General features: G+C 32.1%; 3 protein-coding genes across 6 annotated transcripts; 1 reads left to right on the top strand and 2 right to left on the bottom strand.

Annotated features, from left to right (window-relative positions):
• Positions 1-261: 261 nt before the first annotated feature.
• On the top strand, positions 262-2,811 carry LOC114412184 (60S ribosomal protein L15-1). Its single transcript, XM_028375988.1, has 4 exons — positions 262-369; positions 926-1,092; positions 2,069-2,266; positions 2,354-2,811. The coding sequence occupies exons 1-4, from the start codon at positions 366-368 to the stop codon at positions 2,597-2,599; spliced, it is 615 nt and encodes a 204-aa protein (XP_028231789.1). The 5' UTR covers positions 262-365; the 3' UTR covers positions 2,600-2,811.
• A 1,354-nt stretch (positions 2,812-4,165) lies between these two features.
• LOC114412183 (inositol 2-dehydrogenase 2) lies at positions 4,166-8,619 on the bottom strand. Of its 2 annotated transcripts, XR_003666602.1 has the most exons (8): positions 8,311-8,619; positions 7,621-7,791; positions 6,573-6,737; positions 6,326-6,490; positions 5,569-5,703; positions 5,227-5,324; positions 4,776-5,082; positions 4,166-4,330 (listed from the first exon to the last, which is right to left on the bottom strand). XR_003666602.1 is itself a non-coding variant. In XM_028375987.1 (7 exons), the coding sequence occupies exons 1-7, from the start codon at positions 8,488-8,490 to the stop codon at positions 4,881-4,883; spliced, it is 1,116 nt and encodes a 371-aa protein (XP_028231788.1). In that variant the 5' UTR covers positions 8,491-8,619; the 3' UTR covers positions 4,611-4,880. The 2 variants fall into 2 exon arrangements, 1 of the variants encoding a protein (XP_028231788.1); XM_028375987.1 differs by lacking the exon at positions 4,166-4,330 and having other exon boundaries at positions 4,611-5,082.
• Positions 8,620-13,160: 4,541 nt separating this feature from the next.
• LOC114412182 lies at positions 13,161-14,022 on the bottom strand. 3 transcript variants are annotated; one of them, XR_003666601.1, is made up of 3 exons: positions 13,865-14,022; positions 13,624-13,776; positions 13,161-13,455 (listed from the first exon to the last, which is right to left on the bottom strand). XR_003666601.1 is itself a non-coding variant. In XM_028375986.1 (2 exons), the coding sequence occupies exon 1, from the start codon at positions 13,780-13,782 to the stop codon at positions 13,624-13,626; it is 159 nt and encodes a 52-aa protein (XP_028231787.1). In that variant the 3' UTR covers positions 13,161-13,455. The 3 variants fall into 3 exon arrangements, 2 of the variants coding, with proteins under 2 accessions (XP_028231787.1, XP_028231786.1); XM_028375986.1 differs by lacking the exon at positions 13,865-14,022 and having other exon boundaries at positions 13,624-13,782; XM_028375985.1 differs by lacking the exon at positions 13,865-14,022 and having other exon boundaries at positions 13,628-13,782.
• Between the last annotated feature and the right edge of the window lie 8,663 nt (positions 14,023-22,685).

The raw sequence follows: 22,685 nt of genomic DNA, 5'->3' as shown, positions 1-22,685 counted from the left end.
CAAAATGATTAGTTAAGATATATATTTAAAAAAATGTGCCATAACCTGAATTTGAATTTATGATTAGTTAAAATATACATTTAAAAAATATTCAAAATTAAAATTATGAAAATACAATAAGTAAACTAACAAATGACACTCATGCAGTTAAATGGGTCGACCCAATACGTTCAACCCGCTTCTTACGGATCTTAGGTCATGCAAAACTAACGGGCTCGACCCGGTTCTAACGCACTTAGGTTATGCAAATTTCACGGACGGCTCAGATCTATTGATCTAGGGTTAAGCAAGGGGTGGCGTCTATAAAACTTAGAGCAACACTTTATCAAAACCCTAGTTTTTCGCTACTGCGACTGCGCTTCACGATGGGTATTTCCTCTCCACATCCCTTCATTACTTTCTTTTATATTGGTTTTCTGATCAATGTGTTGCTTCGATCTTTTGTTCGTAGTATTCACGGTCAAGTTGTGCATGCTAAGATGCACTCCTTTCGTTTCATTTTGGATGCTTATAATTTGATAGTGAGGAACGTTAAGTAGTTGAAAATCTGTCTATGGAATGTGAGATTTATTCATGAATTTAGTGTTTCCTTTTCATATTTGGTTTTGGTGTTCATATCATTTTGGTTGATTGCACTTACGAGATTTAAATTACTATGCAATTTTATAGTGCTTGCGTCAAGTTTAGCCTTAACTTTTTCTCTATCAATCTAAATGGAATTAATGGTTAATGATATATGTAAGGTTCATGTTTTGTGTGGAGGCGTTGTCACCTGTTCCTATTTAGTTTTTTGTAAGGCTGATTTCTATTGGTTATGCTGGTTGAGCCTTTCTTTCATAGCATTTTTGCTATTCAAGTGAAATTAGGCATTGTTTGTTTTGGAATGAGTGAAAATTGATTATTTTATTGGAATATGTTGCAATAGGTGCTTACAAGTATGTTTCGGAGCTATGGCGCAAGAAGCAGTCTGATGTTATGAGATTCTTGCAGCGGGTGAGGTGCTGGGAGTACCGCCAGCAACCTTCTATTGTCCGTTTGACAAGGTCTACTCGCCCAGACAAGGCTCGCCGCTTGGGTTTCAAGGCTAAGCAGGTGAAGAAATTTTTATTTGTTTGACATGATTTTTGGGGTTTATTCACCTGATAAATTTATTTCCATTTGGTTTTGCGAGAGTAATATTTAAACTGTTTTCTGTAAAAAAATCCTGGTGGAAATTTGTTGGAAGTGTTTACCTATAAATAAATTTCATTCTTAGCTGGATGGTTTTGCCCCAATCCTCCAACAGCCGAAGCAGTGGGAGTTGCGTGTAATTCATTTTTTATTTTTTCTAATTGTTTGTGAAATTGTGACATTAGTATTCAGGGTAAACAAATCATTTGAATAATGCATAATTGAGTTAGGTAAATTTCTGAGACTGGAAGATAATAGCGTGCTGGTCAAGTGGTGGCCAGAAGCATATGTATTTTCTCATTTGGAAATTGCATGTGTATAAATGATTGGATGCTTCCTGAGACCAGCTGCAGTAGAACAAGCTGCCCATCATTAGACTAAGCAAATTTCCTTATTAAAAAAATTATGTAACAATTGGTACAGTTTTTCACCAAAGCAGCAAGAATTGTATGTAGTTCCTATCCTGTTTAAATTGTTTGTGAAAATGTGACATGACTGCTTAGCTCTATTGGAATTATGAAAAAACAAACCTTGTCAGTAATGCATAGTTGAGTTTGGTAAAATAATATTTATAATTTAGTGGAAGACACTAGAGTGCTGGTTAAGCGGTTTACAGAGGCATGTGTATTTTGTCTTTTGGAAATTGCATATGTACAAATGATTGGATGCTTCCTGAGACCAGCCACAGTAGAATGAGCTGTACATCATTAGATCAAGCAAGTTTTCTTTTTATCAAATTTGCTCCTGTAACAGGCAGAAACCTTGTAAGTAATGCATGGTTGAGTTGCACCTTGCTTATGCCTTTGTCCATTACTATCAACTGGGCCAGTCCTGGTAGAGTATTTGCACCTTGCTTCATTTGAATCTTGATTTTGATTATGATCTTGTAACATTCCAGGGTTATGTGATTTACCGTGTTCGTGTACGAAGGGGTGGCCGGAAGAGACCAGTTCCAAAAGGTATTGTTTATGGTAAGCCCACCAACCAAGGTGTTACTCAACTGAAATTTCAGCGCAGCAAGAGGTCTGTTGCCGAGGAGCGAGCTGGAAGGAAGTTGGGTGGCCTCAGGGTTCTCAATTCATACTGGGTGAATGAGGTATGTTATCTTTGCATTGTTGAAAGTGAAACCTGGATATGAATTGCTGACTGGTTGGACTGATTCTATTGTTATGTGTTGTTACAGGACTCGACTTACAAATATTTTGAGGTCATTCTGGTGGATGTTGCCCACAGCGCTGTTAGAAATGATCCAAGAATCAACTGGCTCTGCAACCCAGTCCATAAACACAGGGAACTGCGTGGCCTCACTTCTGCTGGGAAAAGTAACAGGGGTTTACGGGGCAGAGGACATCTCTACCACAAAAATCGTCCATCCCGCAGGGCAACCTGGAAGAGAAACAACACTCTTTCCCTTCGTCGCTACCGTTGATTTTGTTGCAGTTATCGTATGTTGCTTCATTTTCCAAGTATTTGGAGTGCATTATATGTAGACTTTAGGAAAATCGTCAGTTTTGAACGCCTGAATCATGCTTTTTCCCCCCAAATCTTGTCTTAGTACTAAGAACAGCTGAGATTAATGATGTGAGTTTTTTTACTATGTGCCGGAATTGTTATTTATTTTTTTCGTCGACTTTTTCATCACGGCAAATATCGTGCTATTATTATTTTAGAATCCGTTTATGTTCTGGTCTGTTGTTTGGCAATCTCCCTGCGTTGGTGTGGGTAATTTGACCATGAGCTTTGAGCGAGATGAAAAATTAAAGAAAACCATGAGCATGATTTTTTTTTTCGTTCCTATTTTATTTAAGTGGTAAATGGTATAGTATAATAAATAAGTTGAAAATCGTAATGCATGTTTTAAAATGTTTTTGTAGTTTTCATAAAATTTTAACTATTTTCTTAATGTGTCATTTTGGATGTTTGATTTCATAATGAATTAATGTGCTGGTATTTCCTTAATTGAGTGGCGATGATTTGGCCAACGATATCTTGTCAAATCATCTTGAAAGTATGATTAATTATTCTCTATAATGAAAACATGTTCTCACATATGCTCTCTCTATATTAATCAAGGTTATTGTGTATTTTGAAATATAGAATCACTCAGAAAAATTTAAGTGTGGTAAACTTTTTTTCAAGAATAATGATATGTCAACACCCTAGCGTTTTTAAGTGCTTCATTAACAACTTTTATTTGTTTTTTTTTTCTTGTTACATCAAATACTTTTTACATTTTCTTTTATTTTTCTACTTGGGTGTAGATTAGGACATGTATTCAAGAATATGGTCGAGGGTAATTTTGTTTTAGGCTATCAAATTTGACCTAGATTTCATGTGCTCTTCATTGCGTGTGCTATTCACGGTTCCAATGGCAAGCTTTAGGTGGAGGTCATTATTAATAGGGCTATCAATTAAATGAATAAACCTCCTTCTTGGTCCTTGAATTTGACAAGCATTGTCACTTTATTTCGTAAATTTAACGAAATGAAAATATTAGTTCCTAAATTAGTAATTCGTCATTCATGTTAGTCCTTTCGTTAAATCACGAAGCATCCTACATTCCTATATTACATGTTAATTGCTTGCACAACACACGTGGTATATCCATACATTCCATGTATATAGAGGTTATTACGAAGAGTTTAAAGCTATTATGTGAAAAGTTATAAACCTTTTTATTTTAGTTCATAAATTTGTAGAAAGCTTTGACTTCCATCAGCTCTCCATAACACACATTCTAAAAAAACTGACACGGAAGATTTAGATGCTATATTTTGCTGAAAGAGAGGGTGACAATCAAAGATGAACTTTTCCTTTATTTCATGGATAATGAAATGAACATTACCATAGAATGGATTTAATTTCTCTTTTTTCATCATACCGATACCATACATTACAGAAGAATGGATTTAACTTCGTTTGCTGAAACATTCTAGCATTTTTTGTGTGGCTAAAACATCAGGGCAACGGTTTAAACATGTATATGCATCACATCTTCCCAAGAAAAGATTCTAGCTCGTGTATTTGGCTAAAATTTTCAGCTCTGATTCCTAACATTCCACTGTTTCAGTTTACAGAAAATGAGTTGCAGAAAACATAGGAGCTAAAGTTACCAATTGACTAAAGTTTAGGTGGAAGAAATGTAAATTTCACAAATCATTTTGCACTTTTTCTTGAGGCAGTGATAGCAACAATACAGCATCCCTTTGTCAAAGAACACATAACAGCAGAGGGTGACAATCAAAGATGAACTTTTCCTTTATTTCATGGATAATGAAATGAACATTACCATAGAATGGATTTAATTCTCTTTTTTCATCATACCGATACCATACATTACAGAAGAATGGATTTAACTTCGTTTGCTGAAACATTCTAGCATTTTTTTTGTGTGGCTAAAACATCAAGGCAACGGTTTAAACATGTATATGCATCACATCTTCCCAAGAAAAGATTCTAGCTCGTGTATTTGGCTAAAATTTTCAGCTCTGATTCCTAACATTCCACTGTTTCAGTTTACAGAAAATGAGTTGCAGAAAACATAGGAGCTAAAGTTACCAATTGACTAAAGTTTAGGTGGAAGAAATGTAAATTTCACAAATCATTTTGCACTTTTTCTTGAGGCAGTGATAGCAACAATACAGCATCCCTTTGTCAAAGAACACATAACAGCAGAGACAACCATTACTCTCACTTCCAAGTTGCAACACTCAAATTTTGCACTCATTCATAACTTCCTGAATAGAAACAAATCGACCATATTCTATAGAGAGCTGTGCTGCAACTCCCATAGCAACAGATATTAATCCATCTTGGAGATCTACACTAGGAGCCTTTTCTCCTTTTGCTCTGATTGCAGACAAGAAGTTAAGGTGTTCCAGATAGCTAGACCCATGGTGTAACCCATCATATCTGTAGCAACCAAAAGAACAAAATGAAAATCCAGACAACAAAAGTTTTTTTTCATAATAATAAGAATTAAGAACCATTTTAATTTCATTTCACCATCTCAAAGCTTAGTTAATTGATGAAATATTTAACAGAGAAGCTACCCACTTTATCCTGTGATCCTCAGCTTTCAAAGTCTGGACACCATCTCGCCCCGCCTCTCGGGTACCAAACTGCACAACACTCTCAGGAACAAAGGCTTCTCCCTGTTATGAATGGTTTAAGCTGAGATGCAAAGCATGATAACATCTTGATAACATTTACGTATGAAAGAAACTCGTGCAAGAAAGACTGGTTGTCTGTTTATTATAGTTTTAAATCATGCACCCTATCATTGAAAAGTTGCACTGAAGCATAATTCATCAAGCTTAATTGTATCTTAATCAAGAACTTACCACAAGAAATACAATTGAAGATAACAGTGAATGGATTATAGGGAGAGAATTTTACCTTTCCAATATCACCGACAACAGATATTTCTTGCTCATTTTTACTCCCTTCAGCAAACATACAAAGGTCAAGCATTCCTCGAGAACCATTGTCAAATTCAACTATAACATATGCATTGTCAATGATATCTGGCACCTGCCCAAAGCAAACTACTGAATAGGAATAATAATATGAAACAACAATGTTTAGAGAAAACCCCATGCTAATTACTATTGTCGCACAGAAGCTCATATATGATGATATATATTCCACTTAGAACTGTGACAATTTAAGAACTGAAGTCCTTAATTGTGAACATTGTAAAACAGAATATACCTTAATCTTCATATAGGAAAAAGTCATAATCTCTATATCCTCACCAACAAAGGACAAATAACACGGAACCTCAATTCTCTCTAACCAAATCTTTCAAATAATCGCATATCAAGTTCTAAAATTCTCCCTAGCCTGTGAGTGATGGGTGCACAAAGATACATAATATATATTTTTCCCCCAAAACATGTTCAGATTTTAATTTAATGGTTCTTCAGGATTATTACATTCACTATTCAAGAAGACTATCTGGTTTTAAATGCATTTTATAGAACAAATGAAACCAAACTCAGTGCATATTTCCTTTTTAGGATTGAAGAACATTATACAGAGATTATAATCAGTACTAATCAACTAGTCAAGGCATCATACAGATTAATAGAAAGATTAATGTTTGAAGCTTGGTCATTGAATTATTGTAACTCAAGTGCAGCATCTAATCTACCTTTCCATCATATACTTCATCCTTGTGATTAACATCAATAGCTCCAGAAGCCATCACACGAACAGGATTTGCACCAACAAACAGTCTCATCAGATCAAAGAAGTGGCAACACTTCTCTACCAGAGTGCCCCCTGAGTTAATATTGAACCGGTTCCAATTGTTCACCTATAACGAGTATCACTTTTCAGCTTCTCACTATGAGAACAAAAAAACATGTAATGTAGTTTCAGTTTGTATAAAATCTAACCTTAACCAGAAAAGGAAACCGATGCTCCCGAATTGCTACCATTTTGACATGTCCAAGGTTTCCTCCCTTAACTATTTCTATCAGCTTTGCAACAGGTGGCATGTATCTATATTCCAGTCCAACTTGTACCAATATATCAGGTCTCTTTCTAGCAGCATTGACAACCTAATCCAAAGTAACACACAAGGACAATAAATTAGTGCACTATCAAATACTCATTAGAGGATAAAAATTGGCATAATTCAATACCCTGCTACCTAATCAAGATTTCCAATTATATATTTTCCAAAATAATTTACAACACATTTAATCCAGTCTACCTTAACTAAATGAAAAACACACACACTGCACACAACACAATACAATCAGTTAGTTACTCCTTTTTTTGTAAAGATCAAGAAGCAAATTCTATTTTCTTTAGTATTTACCATGACAACAAAGAACCAAACTATCACTATTTATTCTTTCTTCTATTTCTTCTTCAGTGCAGAAAGAGTACAAGCTACTGAAGGTGTTAGGATATAAGGAGAAGGGAAAGTTAGTTTGTTAATGAGCTAGTTAGTTAGTTAGAGGGGTTTATTAGATATAAATAGGGGAAGAAGGATAGGAGAGAGGGAGATCTGATCATTTGTAGATTGAGCATTAGCACTTTGTGATCCTTTGTGAAGGGTTGAAGTAGAGTTTTCTCTCTTATTTTGGGTTCTTTTCTTACTGGTCAATAAAATCCTTTCTTTTCTTATTTCAATTCTTGGTTCCTAACAGAAGGGCACTCATTACCTTCCCCAGCTAATTGTAAGGCATCCAACTATAACAATACTCATTTGTCAAAGGAAAAACAGTTTATGCCAAGCACACATTACTTGTTTATGAAGTAATACATCTAATATCAAAATTGCGCTTTCACATGATAACAGTAAAGGAAATGACACAAGTATAGTTGGTACCTCCATCCTGATAGAGAGCGCAAAGAAAGAGAATTAAATATTTACAAACCCTTATAAAATTACATTCTAACAGTTAGGCCAATTTCATGGAAGGAATGACAAACCTCTTTGCAGTGTGAGATTGTGGTGCACAAGGGCTTCTCTACCAGTACATGATGGGGTTTGGAATGATTGATAATGTCCATAAGAATCCTATGATGGGTCATGTTAGGAGTGGATACCACCAAAACATCACATAGTCCACTGTCCAACAGCTCCTGGTGACCTGAGAAAACCTTCACAACTTTCAACTCAAGGTCATTTATTCATTCATTCACCTAACTATGTAGCACTGTCCGCTTAATTAAACGTAATAAACTTAAATTTCATCCTTGAAGCACTACCCTCTCTCCTGAATGGTTCTTAAAATAATTTTAATAAGTAATCTCCCAAGTATTAGAAATAATGCCTAGTAGTCCCCCTAAATATTGAAAAACCCTTCAAATTGGGGACTAAACTGAAAGATATGTAATACTTGAAGGATTACTTATATAGTTTTTATTACTTTAAGGATTACTAAGGAGAGAGGGTAATACTCGAGGGACTAAATTGATGGTTAATTTTTAATTAAACTATCAGCAAACTACAAATACTGCCCAGATAACTGCAGATAGAACTTAGATGTTTATAAATGAAACCTCATCAATAGTATCTCTATATCCAAGTCAAAATAATAATAATAATAATATAATATATCCAGAGAAATTTAATCAAGAGATGAATTTGTTATATTAATAAAAGAAAAGACATAATACCTTGAGAGGCCAAGTAAAGGAGTGTGCTAAGTCAAGAGCGAGTTGTTGAGAGGGAAGATGAGGGTCAGCAATAGCAACAACTGCCACGCCTTGGGTGCGAAGATGGTACAAATTCACAAGATGCTCTCTACCCATCATTCCTACTCCTATGATTCCGTACTTTACTATAGCACCTGCCATGGATTCTGAACTCTGATTCTTCTTCAACTCTTGGGTTTGTTTTTCGTTAGTACAAAATGTGCTAATTAGAGTTATAGAAGAGATCTTATTTCATCCAATGGTTATTCCTTATCCAACAAAATCACCCATGTCAGTTCGCATCTATCTGACATTGTGTTCTCTTTATTTGTTTTTAATTTATTTATTTAATTTGATCTGTTTTTGAAAAGAAATTAGTTAGAAGTTTAGAATACAGTGACAAAATGCAAGTTCATCTTTTCATGAATGAGAAATTTATTGAATTTTATGATAACAATATTTAAAATATGTTTTATTATCATCATTTAATTTATAATATTACTTATTGTAATAAAAAAATAATAAATTAATTAAAAAAATGAACTAATGTTTTTGAAAAAAAAAATTATTGAATGATATGAATTTAAAATAGTTTCTTTTTTCACTGTTGTTTGTTTTAAGTTTATACTTTGTAAGTGTGACACTATATTAGACTCTCATGTTATCTTTTGACACATGCGAGGGTAAAAAGTTAAACATTAACAAATTTCAAATTTTGGTAGTTAAATAAAACAAATTAGGTTTTATTATTCATTTAGTTCCTATAGTTTTTAAACTTATCCATTTTAATCTTCGTCCGTGTCGTTTATCTTTTAATTTCCAATAGGTCCTTACCGTTAAATTGTTGAATACCGTTAAATAATATTTCTCAGGACCTTTTCGTTGCTCTTTTTGCACTGCATCAATGATAAGTGTATTTGTTCTTCTCGCACGACACCGCAAAACTCCCTCTTCATTTTCAATTAGAAAATCCTATAAGAAAATGTGTGGAAAACTTTACTTCAATCAGTTTTTGTATGTTGTATAATATGCTTATCATTCCTCAGCCCAATAAATCCTCTTTAACAAAGAAGAAGCTGAATTTTGAGCCCAGCCCTTATTATTCCATGCCCAATTTCCCATTCTTTTTGTTGACTCTACCTAGTAATGAGTTTGGTCAAACTTAATTTTGCCTCTAACTTTTGGGGCAGGTGTATTGTATGGTTGTACATACTTTGCAGCCATATCTTGTAGCTGTTGGAACCAACAATAGTGTTATTATCTGTGAGTTTGATGCTAGATCTTTTCCTTTTGTTGTTCCTCTACCAACTCCATTAGACAGTAGAGAGCATTTTGCCATATTTGTAATTGAAAGGGAATTGAAGCTATTAAATTTTCAATTAAACAACTCTGCAAATCCATCTCTTGGAAATAACAACTCCTTGTCAAAAACAAGAAGACCCAAGAGAGATTTTTTTGAACCATTACCTGTCAAGCAAGGGAAGAAGCACATTAGTACTCCTGTTCCACATGATTCGTATTCAATTCTTTCTGTCAGCAGTTCAGGAAAGTAAGTTGTCGCTGATTTTTGCTACAACTCGATTGATTTTCTTTCGTTTAAAGAAATGAAGACCCACTTCTGCTCATGACCAAATTCTTTCGAGGTATGACAAGCAAGCTGACAACAGGATTTTCTAATTGAAAATGCAAAGGAAGTTTTGCGGTGTGGTGCGAGAAGAGCAAACACACTTGTCATCAGTGGTGCAATGCGAGAAGAGTAACAAAAAGGTCTGGACAAGTACCAGTAGAGACCTATTGAAAATTAAAAGATAAACTAGAGAGACTAAAAAATCACTTATTAACTATAGGGATTAAAATAGATAAGTTTATAAACTATAGAGACTAAATGGATAATTAAACCAATAAATTAATAAAAAAAAGTACAAGTATGAAAAATATATTTAATTTTTTATATATTTTTTTCACATATAAGTGTCACATCCATAATATTTAACATAAATTTAAATATATTTTAAGTTATTACAATTTATGACATACGTATTTTATAATTTAAAAATATTTTGTTTCTTTAAAAAAAAAACAAAATGAAGTTATTGAGTTTTCAGATTTTTTTTTAATTTTTAATTTTTTTCGGGTAAGGGAAATAATGAATAATGTGGTATTTTTTTTAAAATCTGAAACCACTAATATTAAAAATACTATATTAGAGGTATGAATAATTTGAACTTATATACATTATTATTATTTTTTCTTTTTTTGGTTTTAACCTCTAGTTCATCGAAAAAATGGGACTTTAACTAAAACTATTCTGTAATTCTTATAGAAATACTATGGACAATTAATTTTCTCTCCGAGTATTTAATTTAATGCAATTATACACATATGATTTTGACTTATCATTCGTTAAGTTAAAATAATTTCATCCTAATTGATTCATGCATTTTGATGATAGCCTATAAATTATTCTATACAAACTATTTTTGATAATAGCCTATAAATAACAATAGTTCTTCCTTCTTATTTTGGGATTTATTCCAATGTGAACAAAGGGAGCTTTCACATGCTCCTCACACAGACCATTGAGCAAGTTGTTGAGATTAGTTTGCTTTCGATTTGATACTTTTATTTTTATGTTTTTATTCCCAGTCAACGAGATCGCTTACGACTAAAAAGACTCTGATGCTTAAACAAGAATAAGCCATAAAGGTAAGAGAATTACTAACTAAGGATTACATGTACCCCAAATATATAATATTATTGACTTTTATAAACCTCTCTTGATAAGATATAAGATAGGTTAAGACAAAGTGATTATCTTCTCGCCAAATAGTAGGAGTCTTTGAATTATATTCTAGTTGAAGACACCTTAACTCTTGTAGGTTTAAGATTTTCATGGATTTGAACGATATTAACACGATGTTCTAACCAACTGAGTTAATAAACAATTATGTTATAGAATAATTAATGTCGTTATATATAATACTAAAATTTTTAATGTATATTAATATACATGTAAATTTACATAATAAATTTTGTACCAATCCGTAAGCCTTCGGATTACGAATTCGCAAGTTTATAGATTACGAATCTGTAAGTTTGCTGGATATAATTTTAGAAAAAAATGAAAAATTACTGGGTGCATAAGAAATTTGCTAGGTGGGCAGGTGGGCAAAGTAATTCACTGAGCACCTAGGCTAAGCCAACTTTGAGCCTAAATGATCAAAATATTTACCTTATAAATGTTGGGTTTCTTCTATAATGATTCCGTCCAATTGCAACACCTTTAACAACTAAGGATTTTTTTTTAAGAAAAAAATATTTTGCATCAAGACAAGATTATCTTATTTATTATGGTTTTTTATTATTTCATTTTTCAATAAATTATAGAAAGATTATATATTGTAAATACTCATTTTTCATTGAAAAAACATGTAGTAAAAATATTAAGGAAATAATCACTATACACAATAATATTGATTACATTATAAACAATAGTTAAAAGAAAATAATTATGCGGCACTATTTTTATAAAATTAATAAACGGATCTAAAATAGAAATAGAGTCGGCAATGCAACTGCTTTCCCATGTTTAAGTCAATATCCACGAACATATGATATAATCGATATTTACCATCATTTGAATATTTAAGGTGGCCTTGAATGGCTTAAAATTATTCCAGATTGCACCAAAAACATCCATTCGAAATTATATAAACGTGAGATCTTATAAACCGGCACTAAATTAAATCCATTTCACTAACTAGTAAATGGGGCAGATGATGTCATGCTGACTTATACAGGGAAAAAGCTTTATTCTATTTCCAATAAAAATAACAATATTCTACCATGAAGAATTTAAAGGAGCTCTAGTCAAATTTGGGTTCAAAATTAAGACATGAAGAAACAAAACTTAGTTCTTTACAAACCGTGTCTGGTTTCGTTAACTAGGCCTTAATGCTTCTCACTTCTCAGTGATTGCTCGTTAAGGGTTTGAGTATTTAGCAGATCAAAAGTTCATAAATGATACATGATAGTAACAGCCCATATGATTCATTTCTTTGTCATGAATTCTTCCACATAAGTGCATCCGGTATTTTTGCCTAAACTTTCATAATGTTTTTATTAATAAATAAAAAATCTTGACTTGGTTAATGCTGATAACCAAGAACTACCTACAACCAAAAATGTACCAATGCTTGATAGAGACCATATGCACACAGCAATATATTTTGTTGGGGGAGAGGAGGGGTCATGCCTTAGAGGTCCAGCATGAGCAGCAGTGGTTTCTCTATAACAGCAGCTAACATATTCACATGCTGTACTTAAATGAAGCTCAAAGGCAAAATATTATTGAGCTAATCACTAAAGGGTCAAACCTCTTAAGTCATTTTATCACCAAACGTACTCTTTCATCATCTCGAAAACCAACAACTACATTGCTTCCCACTATTATGCCTTCCACAGTTTTTCCCCCAACACCTCAATGTAAAAGTTTATAGGGACAAGATCTGATCAATTTAGATGGGTGATGCATAACCCATACGCACATGATTCTACTAAAATTATCATAACTATTCTTGTATGCCATACACCACTATAACAGTCTCTACATGAATGAAAAATAGTTACTAGCCTTATCAAACTAAACATATTACTTTTCACCCATAAATCTTTCAGCTAACAGGGCAGTTACTAGAGGATTTATATATTTGAAAGAATACTGGGCAACTTCAAGTTCCTAATTCCAAAAACCAATATAAATTCACGACACCAGTATTCTCATAGAACAAAACCAAGAGATCAAAAAGTCAAGGCAAGCAGCAACAGTCAGATTTTTCTTCTTGCTTAAAGGGAATAAATAAATAAAAGCAAATAACGTGCATTGAAAATTTGTTGTGCTACACAATATTGAGTCAGGAGTATCTTAATGGAAAGACAAGCAGCATGTATAGGAGTTCAGATTTGGGATGTCAAAATGCATTTACAATTGAACAAATAATGGTAGATCTGTTGAGGCCTCTAAGCTAATCAATCCAAATCCACTAAACCAGAGGCTTCTCACATCATAACCACCACCACCATCAGCAGCACATCTCCAATTCTCTATATCAAATCAAAACCTTGTTCCTGAAATAGCAATCAAGATTAGTCGCACCCAATTGGATCTACAAACTCTAATTTAAAAACAAGTTCAACTCCACTTCTTTTTTTTCATTTCAATTATCCAAATTACAATGGATTCAGTGGTTTTCATGAAATAAGAATATAAAATTGAAAAAAAAAGGGCAGGCACACCTACGTCTGTTTGGAGTAGGAGGAAGAGGAGGGGACGCGCTTGTTACGGAACATCATGTAACCGACTGGTAACACAACTCCGATCATCATAACGGCGGCGCCGATCAAGTATCTCAGTGGGCTTGGTGGCTCCACTTCTACCAAGCTCCGAATCTGCATCGCAACAACGTTATGATTAGAGAGAGAGATCCAAAATTGAAATTGAAAACCCTAAAAAATAACATTTACATGATCTACTTACAGGCATCTCCACCAAACACAAAATGTTCCAACTCGCTGATTTGTCGTTTGCTCCACTCTCTGTCTGTCAAGGTAACCAAGAAGAAGCTTCTTCTCTTTTCTTCTTCTTCTTCTTCTGTAATGGAATAAATGAATCATCATCGATTTTATTTTATTTTACACGCGCATTTTCCGTATATTATTAACCTTGGCTTCGAAACTCCCTACGCCAAATACGTATACGGATACGGATTCGAATACATACTCATGTGTGGGCCTTGCTTTCTCTAACCCAATTCTATAGCATCATAGTTTTTACTTCCTACACGCCTTTTTCCTTCCTGAACCCCCATAAAGACCTGAATGGTGCAGGAAGCAAAACATAAAATACAGGAAGTAGAAGCCTTGCATCATGGTCGTTCATGGGGAATTGTTAGGTGCACCCAATACTTTTTGAAAATGGCAATTCTGCCCCTGCCTGTTTTTTCTTTAAATTGCCAGTGCTTTGCTTTTTCTTTTATGTTTCAACCTGTGTTTTTTTCATTGTGGTCCGGTTGCTATCGTTGGTGATTGTTTTTATAAGTGTTGAGAGAGGTAGCGGTTGGGTGAAGACGAAACTCGTACCTATGGTTTTTTTTTCCGGCGGAGGTACACATTTTATTGCTTTTCTGGGTAACTAGTAGATATTTGTCGAGTTATGAAAGAAGGTCTTGGTTAACCTTTTTATGGAAGAACCTCTTCCTTAATTGTAAAATGCTTTTGACGGAAGAACTTCTTCCGTAAGAAGCTTACGAAAGAAGTTCTTTCGTAATAGGCTTGCTATTTTTGTTTTTTTTAAAAATTAATATTTATGAATATTATTAATATTTTAATTTTTGTATTTCATAATTAGGTATATTAATTTAGGTATAATATTAAATAAGTTAGGTATAAAAAATTGTGTTTTGTTGTAGTAGTAAAACGTTTAATTAGTTGTTAGTTATAGTTTTATATATTGTAATTGTTAATTAGGGTGAAATGAGATGTTTTGTAAAATTTATTGTAATAGACTAGATTTTGTATTTTTTTGAAGTATTTTTTTTTTGAATTAGATGTTTCGTAAAATTTATTATTATTGTGTTTTTGTAGTACGTATTGGGTAATTTGTTGTAGAAATTTAAAATTAGTTAGTTATTACAAATTTAATATATGATAAGTCAAAATTGAAATTATTTAGGTCCAAAATTTGTATTTAGTTTAAGTCAATTATTTAGTTTTAAATTTTGAATGTAGTTGTATTAGTTGTTAATATGTATGTAGTTATTATTTAGTCTATTTTTAGTTTTGCTAATATGGTAATTCATATGTAGTTGTAAATTTTGAATGTACTTGCTAATGATGTATAATTTATTTATTTGTCGTTAAGATGAACGAAGATCAATGGACGTATGACAATAAGATATTTGAAGAAGTTGATATGGATTAAGAAAATGAACAAGAATGTGGTGTGAATGAATCGCATGTTGATTGTTCGGATGCTTTTAATACTTCACAGGTAATGATGTTCATATAGGTTGAATCATTTGGTTGAATGTATGTTTTGTATAAAAATTAATATGTTGGGGTTGCGTTGTAGGTCTTTGGTACCCGAGATGATGTTTTGTTGTGGGCTCGATCGGTTGCTCATGAAAATGGATTTGTTGCAATCATTATGAGGTCTGACACACATACTGGTAGTAGAGGAAGAAGTTCATTTGTGTTAATTGGATGTGAAAGGAGCGGTCAGTATAAGTGTAGGAAGAAAGAATTTGTTAGAAGAGACACTGGGAGTAGGAAATGTGGTTGTCCTTTTAGGCTTCATGGGAAACCAATGCATGGAGGGGAAGGTTGGATGGTGAAGTTGATATGGGGGATTCACAATCATGAATTGGCCAAGTCCTTAGTTGGACATCCATATGTTGGGCGATTGACTAAGGATGAGAAGAATATTATTGTTGATATGATAAAGTCGATGGTGAAACCAAGAAACATTCTGCTAACGTTGAAGGAGCACAATGCCAACAGTTGCACCACAATCAAATAAATTTACAATGCAAGAAGTGCATATCGTTCTTCAGTCAGAGGAAGTGATACTCATATGTAACATCTAATGAAGCTTTTTGAACATGATCAATATATTCATAGGCATAGATTGAAGGATGAAGTTGTGGTACGTGATCTGTTTTGGTGTCACCCTGATACAGTGAAGTTATGCAATGCATGTCATTTGGTATTTTTCATAAATAGTACCTACAAAACAAATAGGTACAGACTTCCACTACTTAACTTTGTTGGGGTGACACCAACGGGGATGACATTCTTTGCTGGATTTGCATATTTGGAGAGTGAACGTGTTAATAATGTTGTGTGGGCTTTGGAACGGTTTCGAGGTCTATTTTTAAGACGTGGTCGCCTCCTTGTAGTTATTGTTACTGACAGAGACCTAGCATTGATGAATGCAGTAAAAATTGTATTTCCCGAGTGTACAAATTTGTTGTGCAGGTTTCACATCAACAAGAACGTCAAGGCCAAATACAAATCTTTAATCAGTCAAAAAAATGCTTGGGAGTATGCCATGGATAACTGGGGTTATCTGGTTGATTGTCCTTCTGAACAGGAGTTCCCTGTGTGCCTTTAGAAGTTTGAAATGACTTGTTCACCTTGGCCAATGTTCGTTGACTATGTTAACGAAACATGAGTTATCCCACACAAGGAAAAATTTATTACAGCTTGGACGAATAAAGTCATGCACCTAGGCAACACAACAACAAACAAGTATTAAAATGTTTCATTTTTTATAGTAATGTCTATTAATTCGTGGAATTTAATTGTTGTATATGTTTATTGTTTTTTGTGTATTTCAAATGTAGTGTTGAATCTGCTCATCTATTATATATATACAAACAAGGCCCCTGACAAACTTTTTTTGCCACGTGTCGTCCTACCAGCAATCCTTCTTCCCACCCAAAAAATTTTACTCACAGGTGCGTTTTTAAAAATATTTTATTTATTACTACATTTACGTTTCCAACTACATTTATTGCCCTCGCCATGTGTCACTCCCTGAATGACGAATTTCAACTTCCCATTTAATTCCACTTGATTCCAGAACTTTCTTCTCTCTCCTCCATTTCTTTTGCGTCCGTCTGTTTCTCACTTTCTTCTCTCTCCTCCATTTCTTTTGTGTCTCTATCTGTTTCTCCCTCTTCCTCAACTTCTCCTCTTTTCTTCTCTGGTTTCTCCACTCGACCCCGCCGCAGGTATGTATCTCTCTCATTCTTTTTTCTTCTCTTCTACTCACATGCTCAAAATCCTAATTGATTTCCTCAGACGATGTACTGATATATTCTATGGCAGAGGTTCGAAGAACAAGCAATTTATTTTGGGTCGTTTTCACTTTGTTAGGTTCATTGTAGGTATGGATTTGTTCTTTATTTCTGAGAAAATTTGTGATTTTTCTTTTTTTCCCGGAAACTCTTCTTTTCTAGAAGAATAAAGGTGCCATTTTTATCTTCCACCATGAATCTATTCCAAGCACACTATTTTTTCTATTTTTCCCGAAATCTAATCGTAAAGGTGATATTTTTTTTTTATCTATTTTCCCTTTTTTTGTCTAATTTTTTGTGGTTTGATTTTTGGGACAGGCTAACGGCGCTGCTGAAGGTTACGACGTTTTGCCCATGCAAGGGTTGCAACAATAGGATTCACAGAGCAGTGTTGAAGAATAAAGGTGTCATTTTTATCTTTTCTTTCCTTTTTTTTTGTCTGATTTTTTGTTGTCTTGATGTTTTCCATATCAGAAATCAAGATTTTCGCGGTGATCATCTTCGGGGGCTCATCCGTCGATGCCGACTTGAGGTTACTGCTCTGTTCTTTTTCGTTTCTTTTTTAAATTATCTTTTGCCATTTTTGCTACAAGAGTTGTTGTTGATTTTTTTAAAAGGACTTATTTTTTGTTTTCTGAGTTCTCGCACTACAAAAAGTTTAAATTTTTTTGTGTTCCTGAGCCTTCTACACCTTGCGTTGCATTTTGGGTTTATATGTGTATCATTGGGTAACTTTTTTTTTGTTTTTTGATTTTTCGCAACCCAAAAGCTTCAATTTTTTGGGGTATTTTGCCTTTATTTTGTTTTCTGAGTTCTCGCAACACAAAATCTTAAATTTTTTTGTGCTCCTCAGCCATCTCCACCTTTTTGTGTTTTTGTCCTTTTTTTGGTTCGAATGCAAAAACAATATCTTTACATATTCAAGTGCATGGCTGCATATAATGACCCTCTTCTATACATTCTTGATACGTTGTTTTTCATTTTAAAAAGAAATGAAGATAGTGACTATTACTTTATATCTGCGTTTTTTTTACTTCCTTTTTCTTAGGTTCTGCTAACCTTTGTGGTGTTCCCATTTCTATCGGGTTTAAATTAAGCGGCTATTATTTCTTTGTGCTAATGACTTTTGTTACCAAGGTGTTATCCATGCTTTTTGACCTTATTGTGCTTTTCTTTATCATAGCTAACAAAGAAAAAAGATGAAGCACTAACAAACATGGTGAGTGGTGACATTTAATTTTGGCAAAACAACTACTGATGTTACCATTAGCTTTTTTTGCTTATTTTTATCTTTGACTTTATCATGTAGGATGATGTTATTGGTTGTTTTAACTACTATGCTGGTGACAATAAGAGCCTTTGTGGTCAACTTTGCACTCAACATACTCTTCAACTTCATTGTGATGAAGCTCAACCTCACCACTGGTATTATTCCTTCATTCAATGTCTCTGCTCGAGTGAAATGAATTGAACTATTTTAGAGATAGTTTGAAAGAAACTGAACTGATTAAAATTGAATTGTTTTTTGAACTTCTTTGAATTGTTTCAAATTATTCTAAATTATTTTGAACTGCTTTGAACCATTCTAAATTGTTTCGAATTGTTCTGAAAAAGATTATTTGGTTTGAAAACGTCTATGAGAAAAAAATGTTTTTTTTCCACCCCTAAGGATGGCTATTCATTTTTCAGGTTTAAATATTTGTGTAGTCATATTCTTCTTCTTCCACTGATTTTTAGTTTCTCTTCAAGTCCCTAAATATTTAGTTTATGTTCTGTATGTTTTGCCAGCTTATCGTGTATGGAAAATTATCATATTCTTTCCTGAAGTAAGTTTCAAGATTGGTTTTACATAATTAATTTATTATAGTTATGCAACTATCATACCTTTAGTGAATTACTATGCCATGATTAAGAAATATTTATACTTAGTGTTATCGCATGTAAAATACATTGTCTATAAATATATATATATATATATATATATATATATATATATATATATATATATATATTTATATAATTAACACTTTTTGATTTGCTCATAAAAAAAATAAAAAAAAACTTCCTGTGCTTTGGCATGTGATTCTTTTATCAGCATGGTTACCTTAAAATCTTGGGAGGGTATTTGGAGAAATCTAACATGTTGAGGCAACCCTTCACAAGGTAAGAGAACACTATCATCCAAACCTGTGTTGTGGCATCCTCTGGCATAACCTTTAGCGGTACCTTCTTTCTTACACTCTATTCTATGCCTTTGTGAATTTGTTAATGTTGCTGTCATAGTTGTAGTGTTTTGAATTGGTTAGTTTTTGTGATTTGTGACCCCTTTTTTTTGTTTCATGAGGTAGATATTGTTGGTTGTGAATTTAACAAGAATTTTTTGAGAGGGTTGGATTTTTGGTTCTGTTTCAGATTCTAGATTCTACAGTGTGATAGTTTGTGGGGAATTTGGATTTGGATTTTTGTTTCTTATATCATTCAGTATTTTTGTTTTGACAAGATGATGAAACTGCAACTGAGAAGGTGAAAAAGAGTTACCATGTTTTGAGAAAATTAAAATGGTGATGACCCCATTTTAATTGATGGAGAAATTTTTATGTTACTTTATTTTAACAGTTTAAAGTTGTAATTTAATAATTATGGTTTCTAGACAATGTATTTTATTGTTTACAATTTGCTGAAAAACGTAAATTGAAAACACATTTTTGATAATAGTTACACTGACTTATTTAATATTAATAATTTTATTCATTTCACTTTCGTATACAAATATTTTTTCCATTAAAACTATGATATGATTTTTTCGTTTTGATAATATCGAAGTTACAAAAATTGATTCCAATATTATAAACTCTCTCATTTTATCTACTTCTAACAGTTTTCCCTCTTCAAAGTTAGAATCAATTGTGGGTAAGATTTTCATTCGACATACTGACAAGTGAAAAATCATTAAACTATGATCTTTACTTTATTTGGAGAGTTTCAGATTCAGTTAAGAAATTAACTTCATCTTATTTAAAAGTTTTTAAATAATTTATCATCTTTTCAAAAATTGGTTTTGATATCTTATTTTATTTTTAAAATGATCCTTCAATTATTTAAATATATTTAATTTTATATTTTGAATAACACTTGAATTAAAGACCATTTTAAATATATTCAAATAATTAAATGATTATTTTAAATACTTTAAATAAAATGAGTTACCAATATGAATCTTTTAAAGATGAATGATTTTGAAACTTTCAAATAAAATAAATTATTTAAAAAAGATAAATAGTCAGATTAAAAAAAATAAAAAACATCATTCATCCTTCTAACAAAATGTTTGATCACCTCTAAAAATTCATTTGCACATGAAATTTTAATTTTATATAAACAAGACTTCGATTGCTTTTCCAAAAAGTTAGACGTAAGTTTATAAACTTTAATAGAAATATATACAAATACTAAACAAACAAACTCTTCATCCTCTAATTAAAAGAAAATTCTATTATTAATCCATGCATACTCTCTAAATTAATTTTAATAATTTTAGTTACAAATAGTATTTTTTAGAGAATGTTTGTTTGAAATATTTTCATTAATCCTAATATTTTAGGAGACTTTATAATAATTTTAAAGAATAAGAAACTAATTTTTTTAAAATAAAAAAAGGCTCAACATTAGGTGCATGTGATTTTCAAAAGGAGTAAACGAATAGAGGAGTAATAAATAATAATAAAATTAGGTACATGTGATTTTTATCTCAAATTCCATGACAACCTTAAAATCATACTTTATTACTTATATGTAGCTCAATATGAATTTTACACTGATTTATTAACATTTAATTAATAAACATGTTTTATTCGTATTTTTGTTAGTTTTCATTTCAAATTGATAGGTACTTAACAATTAATTTTAAATATTCTGTTAGGATATGAAAATAATCATAATTTTAAAATTAATAAGAATATTCGGTTAGGATATCAAAATGATGACAATTTAAACGTTGACTTATTCCTAATTAGTAGGTACTTAACAATCAATTTTAAATATTACACTATCAATTTTAACATATTATTCAAATCAACTTCAATTTTGTATTTGTTTTTGTCGTAATGATTGTCAATTTATTAACGTTTAATTAATTAGCATATTTATTCATATTTTTGTTAGTTTTCATTTTAAATTAATAGGTACTTAACAACAAATAATCATAATTTTCAAATTAATAATCATATATCAAAATAATCATAATTTAGACGTTGACTTATTCCTAATTAGTAGGTACTTGACAATCAATTTTAAATATTACACTATCAATTTTAACTTATTATTCAAATCAGCTTCAATTTTGTATTTGTTTTTACCGTAATCATTGTTAATTCATTAACGTTTAATTAATAAGCATATTTTATTTGTATTTTTGTTAGTTTTCATTCCAAATTAATAGGTACTAAACAATGAATTTTAAATATTTTGTTAGGATATAAAAATTATCATAATTTTCGAATTAATAAGCATATTCTGTTAGGATATCGAAATAATTAGTGAATTACTCTGCCATGAGTAAGAAATATTTATACCCAGTTGCTTATGCCTTTTGAAACTCACACACTCAACGCAGAAGATCACCAACAAATTTTGTTTATTGCTCTTTTCTAATGAAGACAAAAAAGGAGATTAGAGGTAATCGTGAGCAGAGGGTTTAAATATTATATTTTGTTAGACTTTGTACTTAGGTTATTTGAAAGCACGAACTAACACTAATATCTATTCCTAATATTTGTTTGTTAACAAATCAATTATGTAGTTATTTTTTTCCGCCTCTTGATGTTTCATGACTTAGTGTTCTTGATTTTTCTGTCGTATTTTCTGCTAAGATCTCCATTCTTTTCTTTGTGCAACCTTATTTCGGTTACCATCTGTAATGTTCTATAAATTTTAATTATAGATTAATCGTGGACGAAAGGGTTATGCCCTATAATTTTTGTGTGTATTGTTTTCTTTAATTTATGGTGGAGGGGATTCAATCAAAAAGAAGAAAAAAATGCAATCAATAATTTAAAGGCATGAGTTAACACTACTAATAACTGATTTTAGTCATGTGCATCCCAAAGGTTTTTCAATCAAAAAGAAGAAAAAAAATGCAGTCAACAATTTGAAGGCACGGGCTAACACTAATAATATCTGATTTTAGTCATGTACATCCCAAAGGTTCTTCAATAAAAAAATGTAGTCAACAATTTAAAGGCACGGACTAACACCACTAATATCTAATTTTAGTCATGTGCATTTCAAAGGTTCTTCAATCAAAAAAAAGAAAAAAAAATGCAGCCAAAAATTTGAAGGCACGAACTAACACTACTAATATCTGATTTTAGTTATGTGCATCCCAAAGATTCTTTCATGTGTCTTCTTCTCATATTTTTATTAATGTTGTAAGTTCAATACCTTTGGGTATCAAACAATTTTTCAATTTTTTTTTAATTTTGACTGAATAGTTTATGGTTT

This window comes from Glycine soja, chromosome 5, assembly GCF_004193775.1.
Source record: "Glycine soja cultivar W05 chromosome 5, ASM419377v2, whole genome shotgun sequence".
In the NCBI taxonomy this organism is placed as follows: Eukaryota; Viridiplantae; Streptophyta; class Magnoliopsida; order Fabales; family Fabaceae; genus Glycine; species Glycine soja.
The sequence above is the reverse complement of the archived record's forward strand: the minus strand, read 5'-3'. Positions and strand labels throughout refer to the sequence as shown.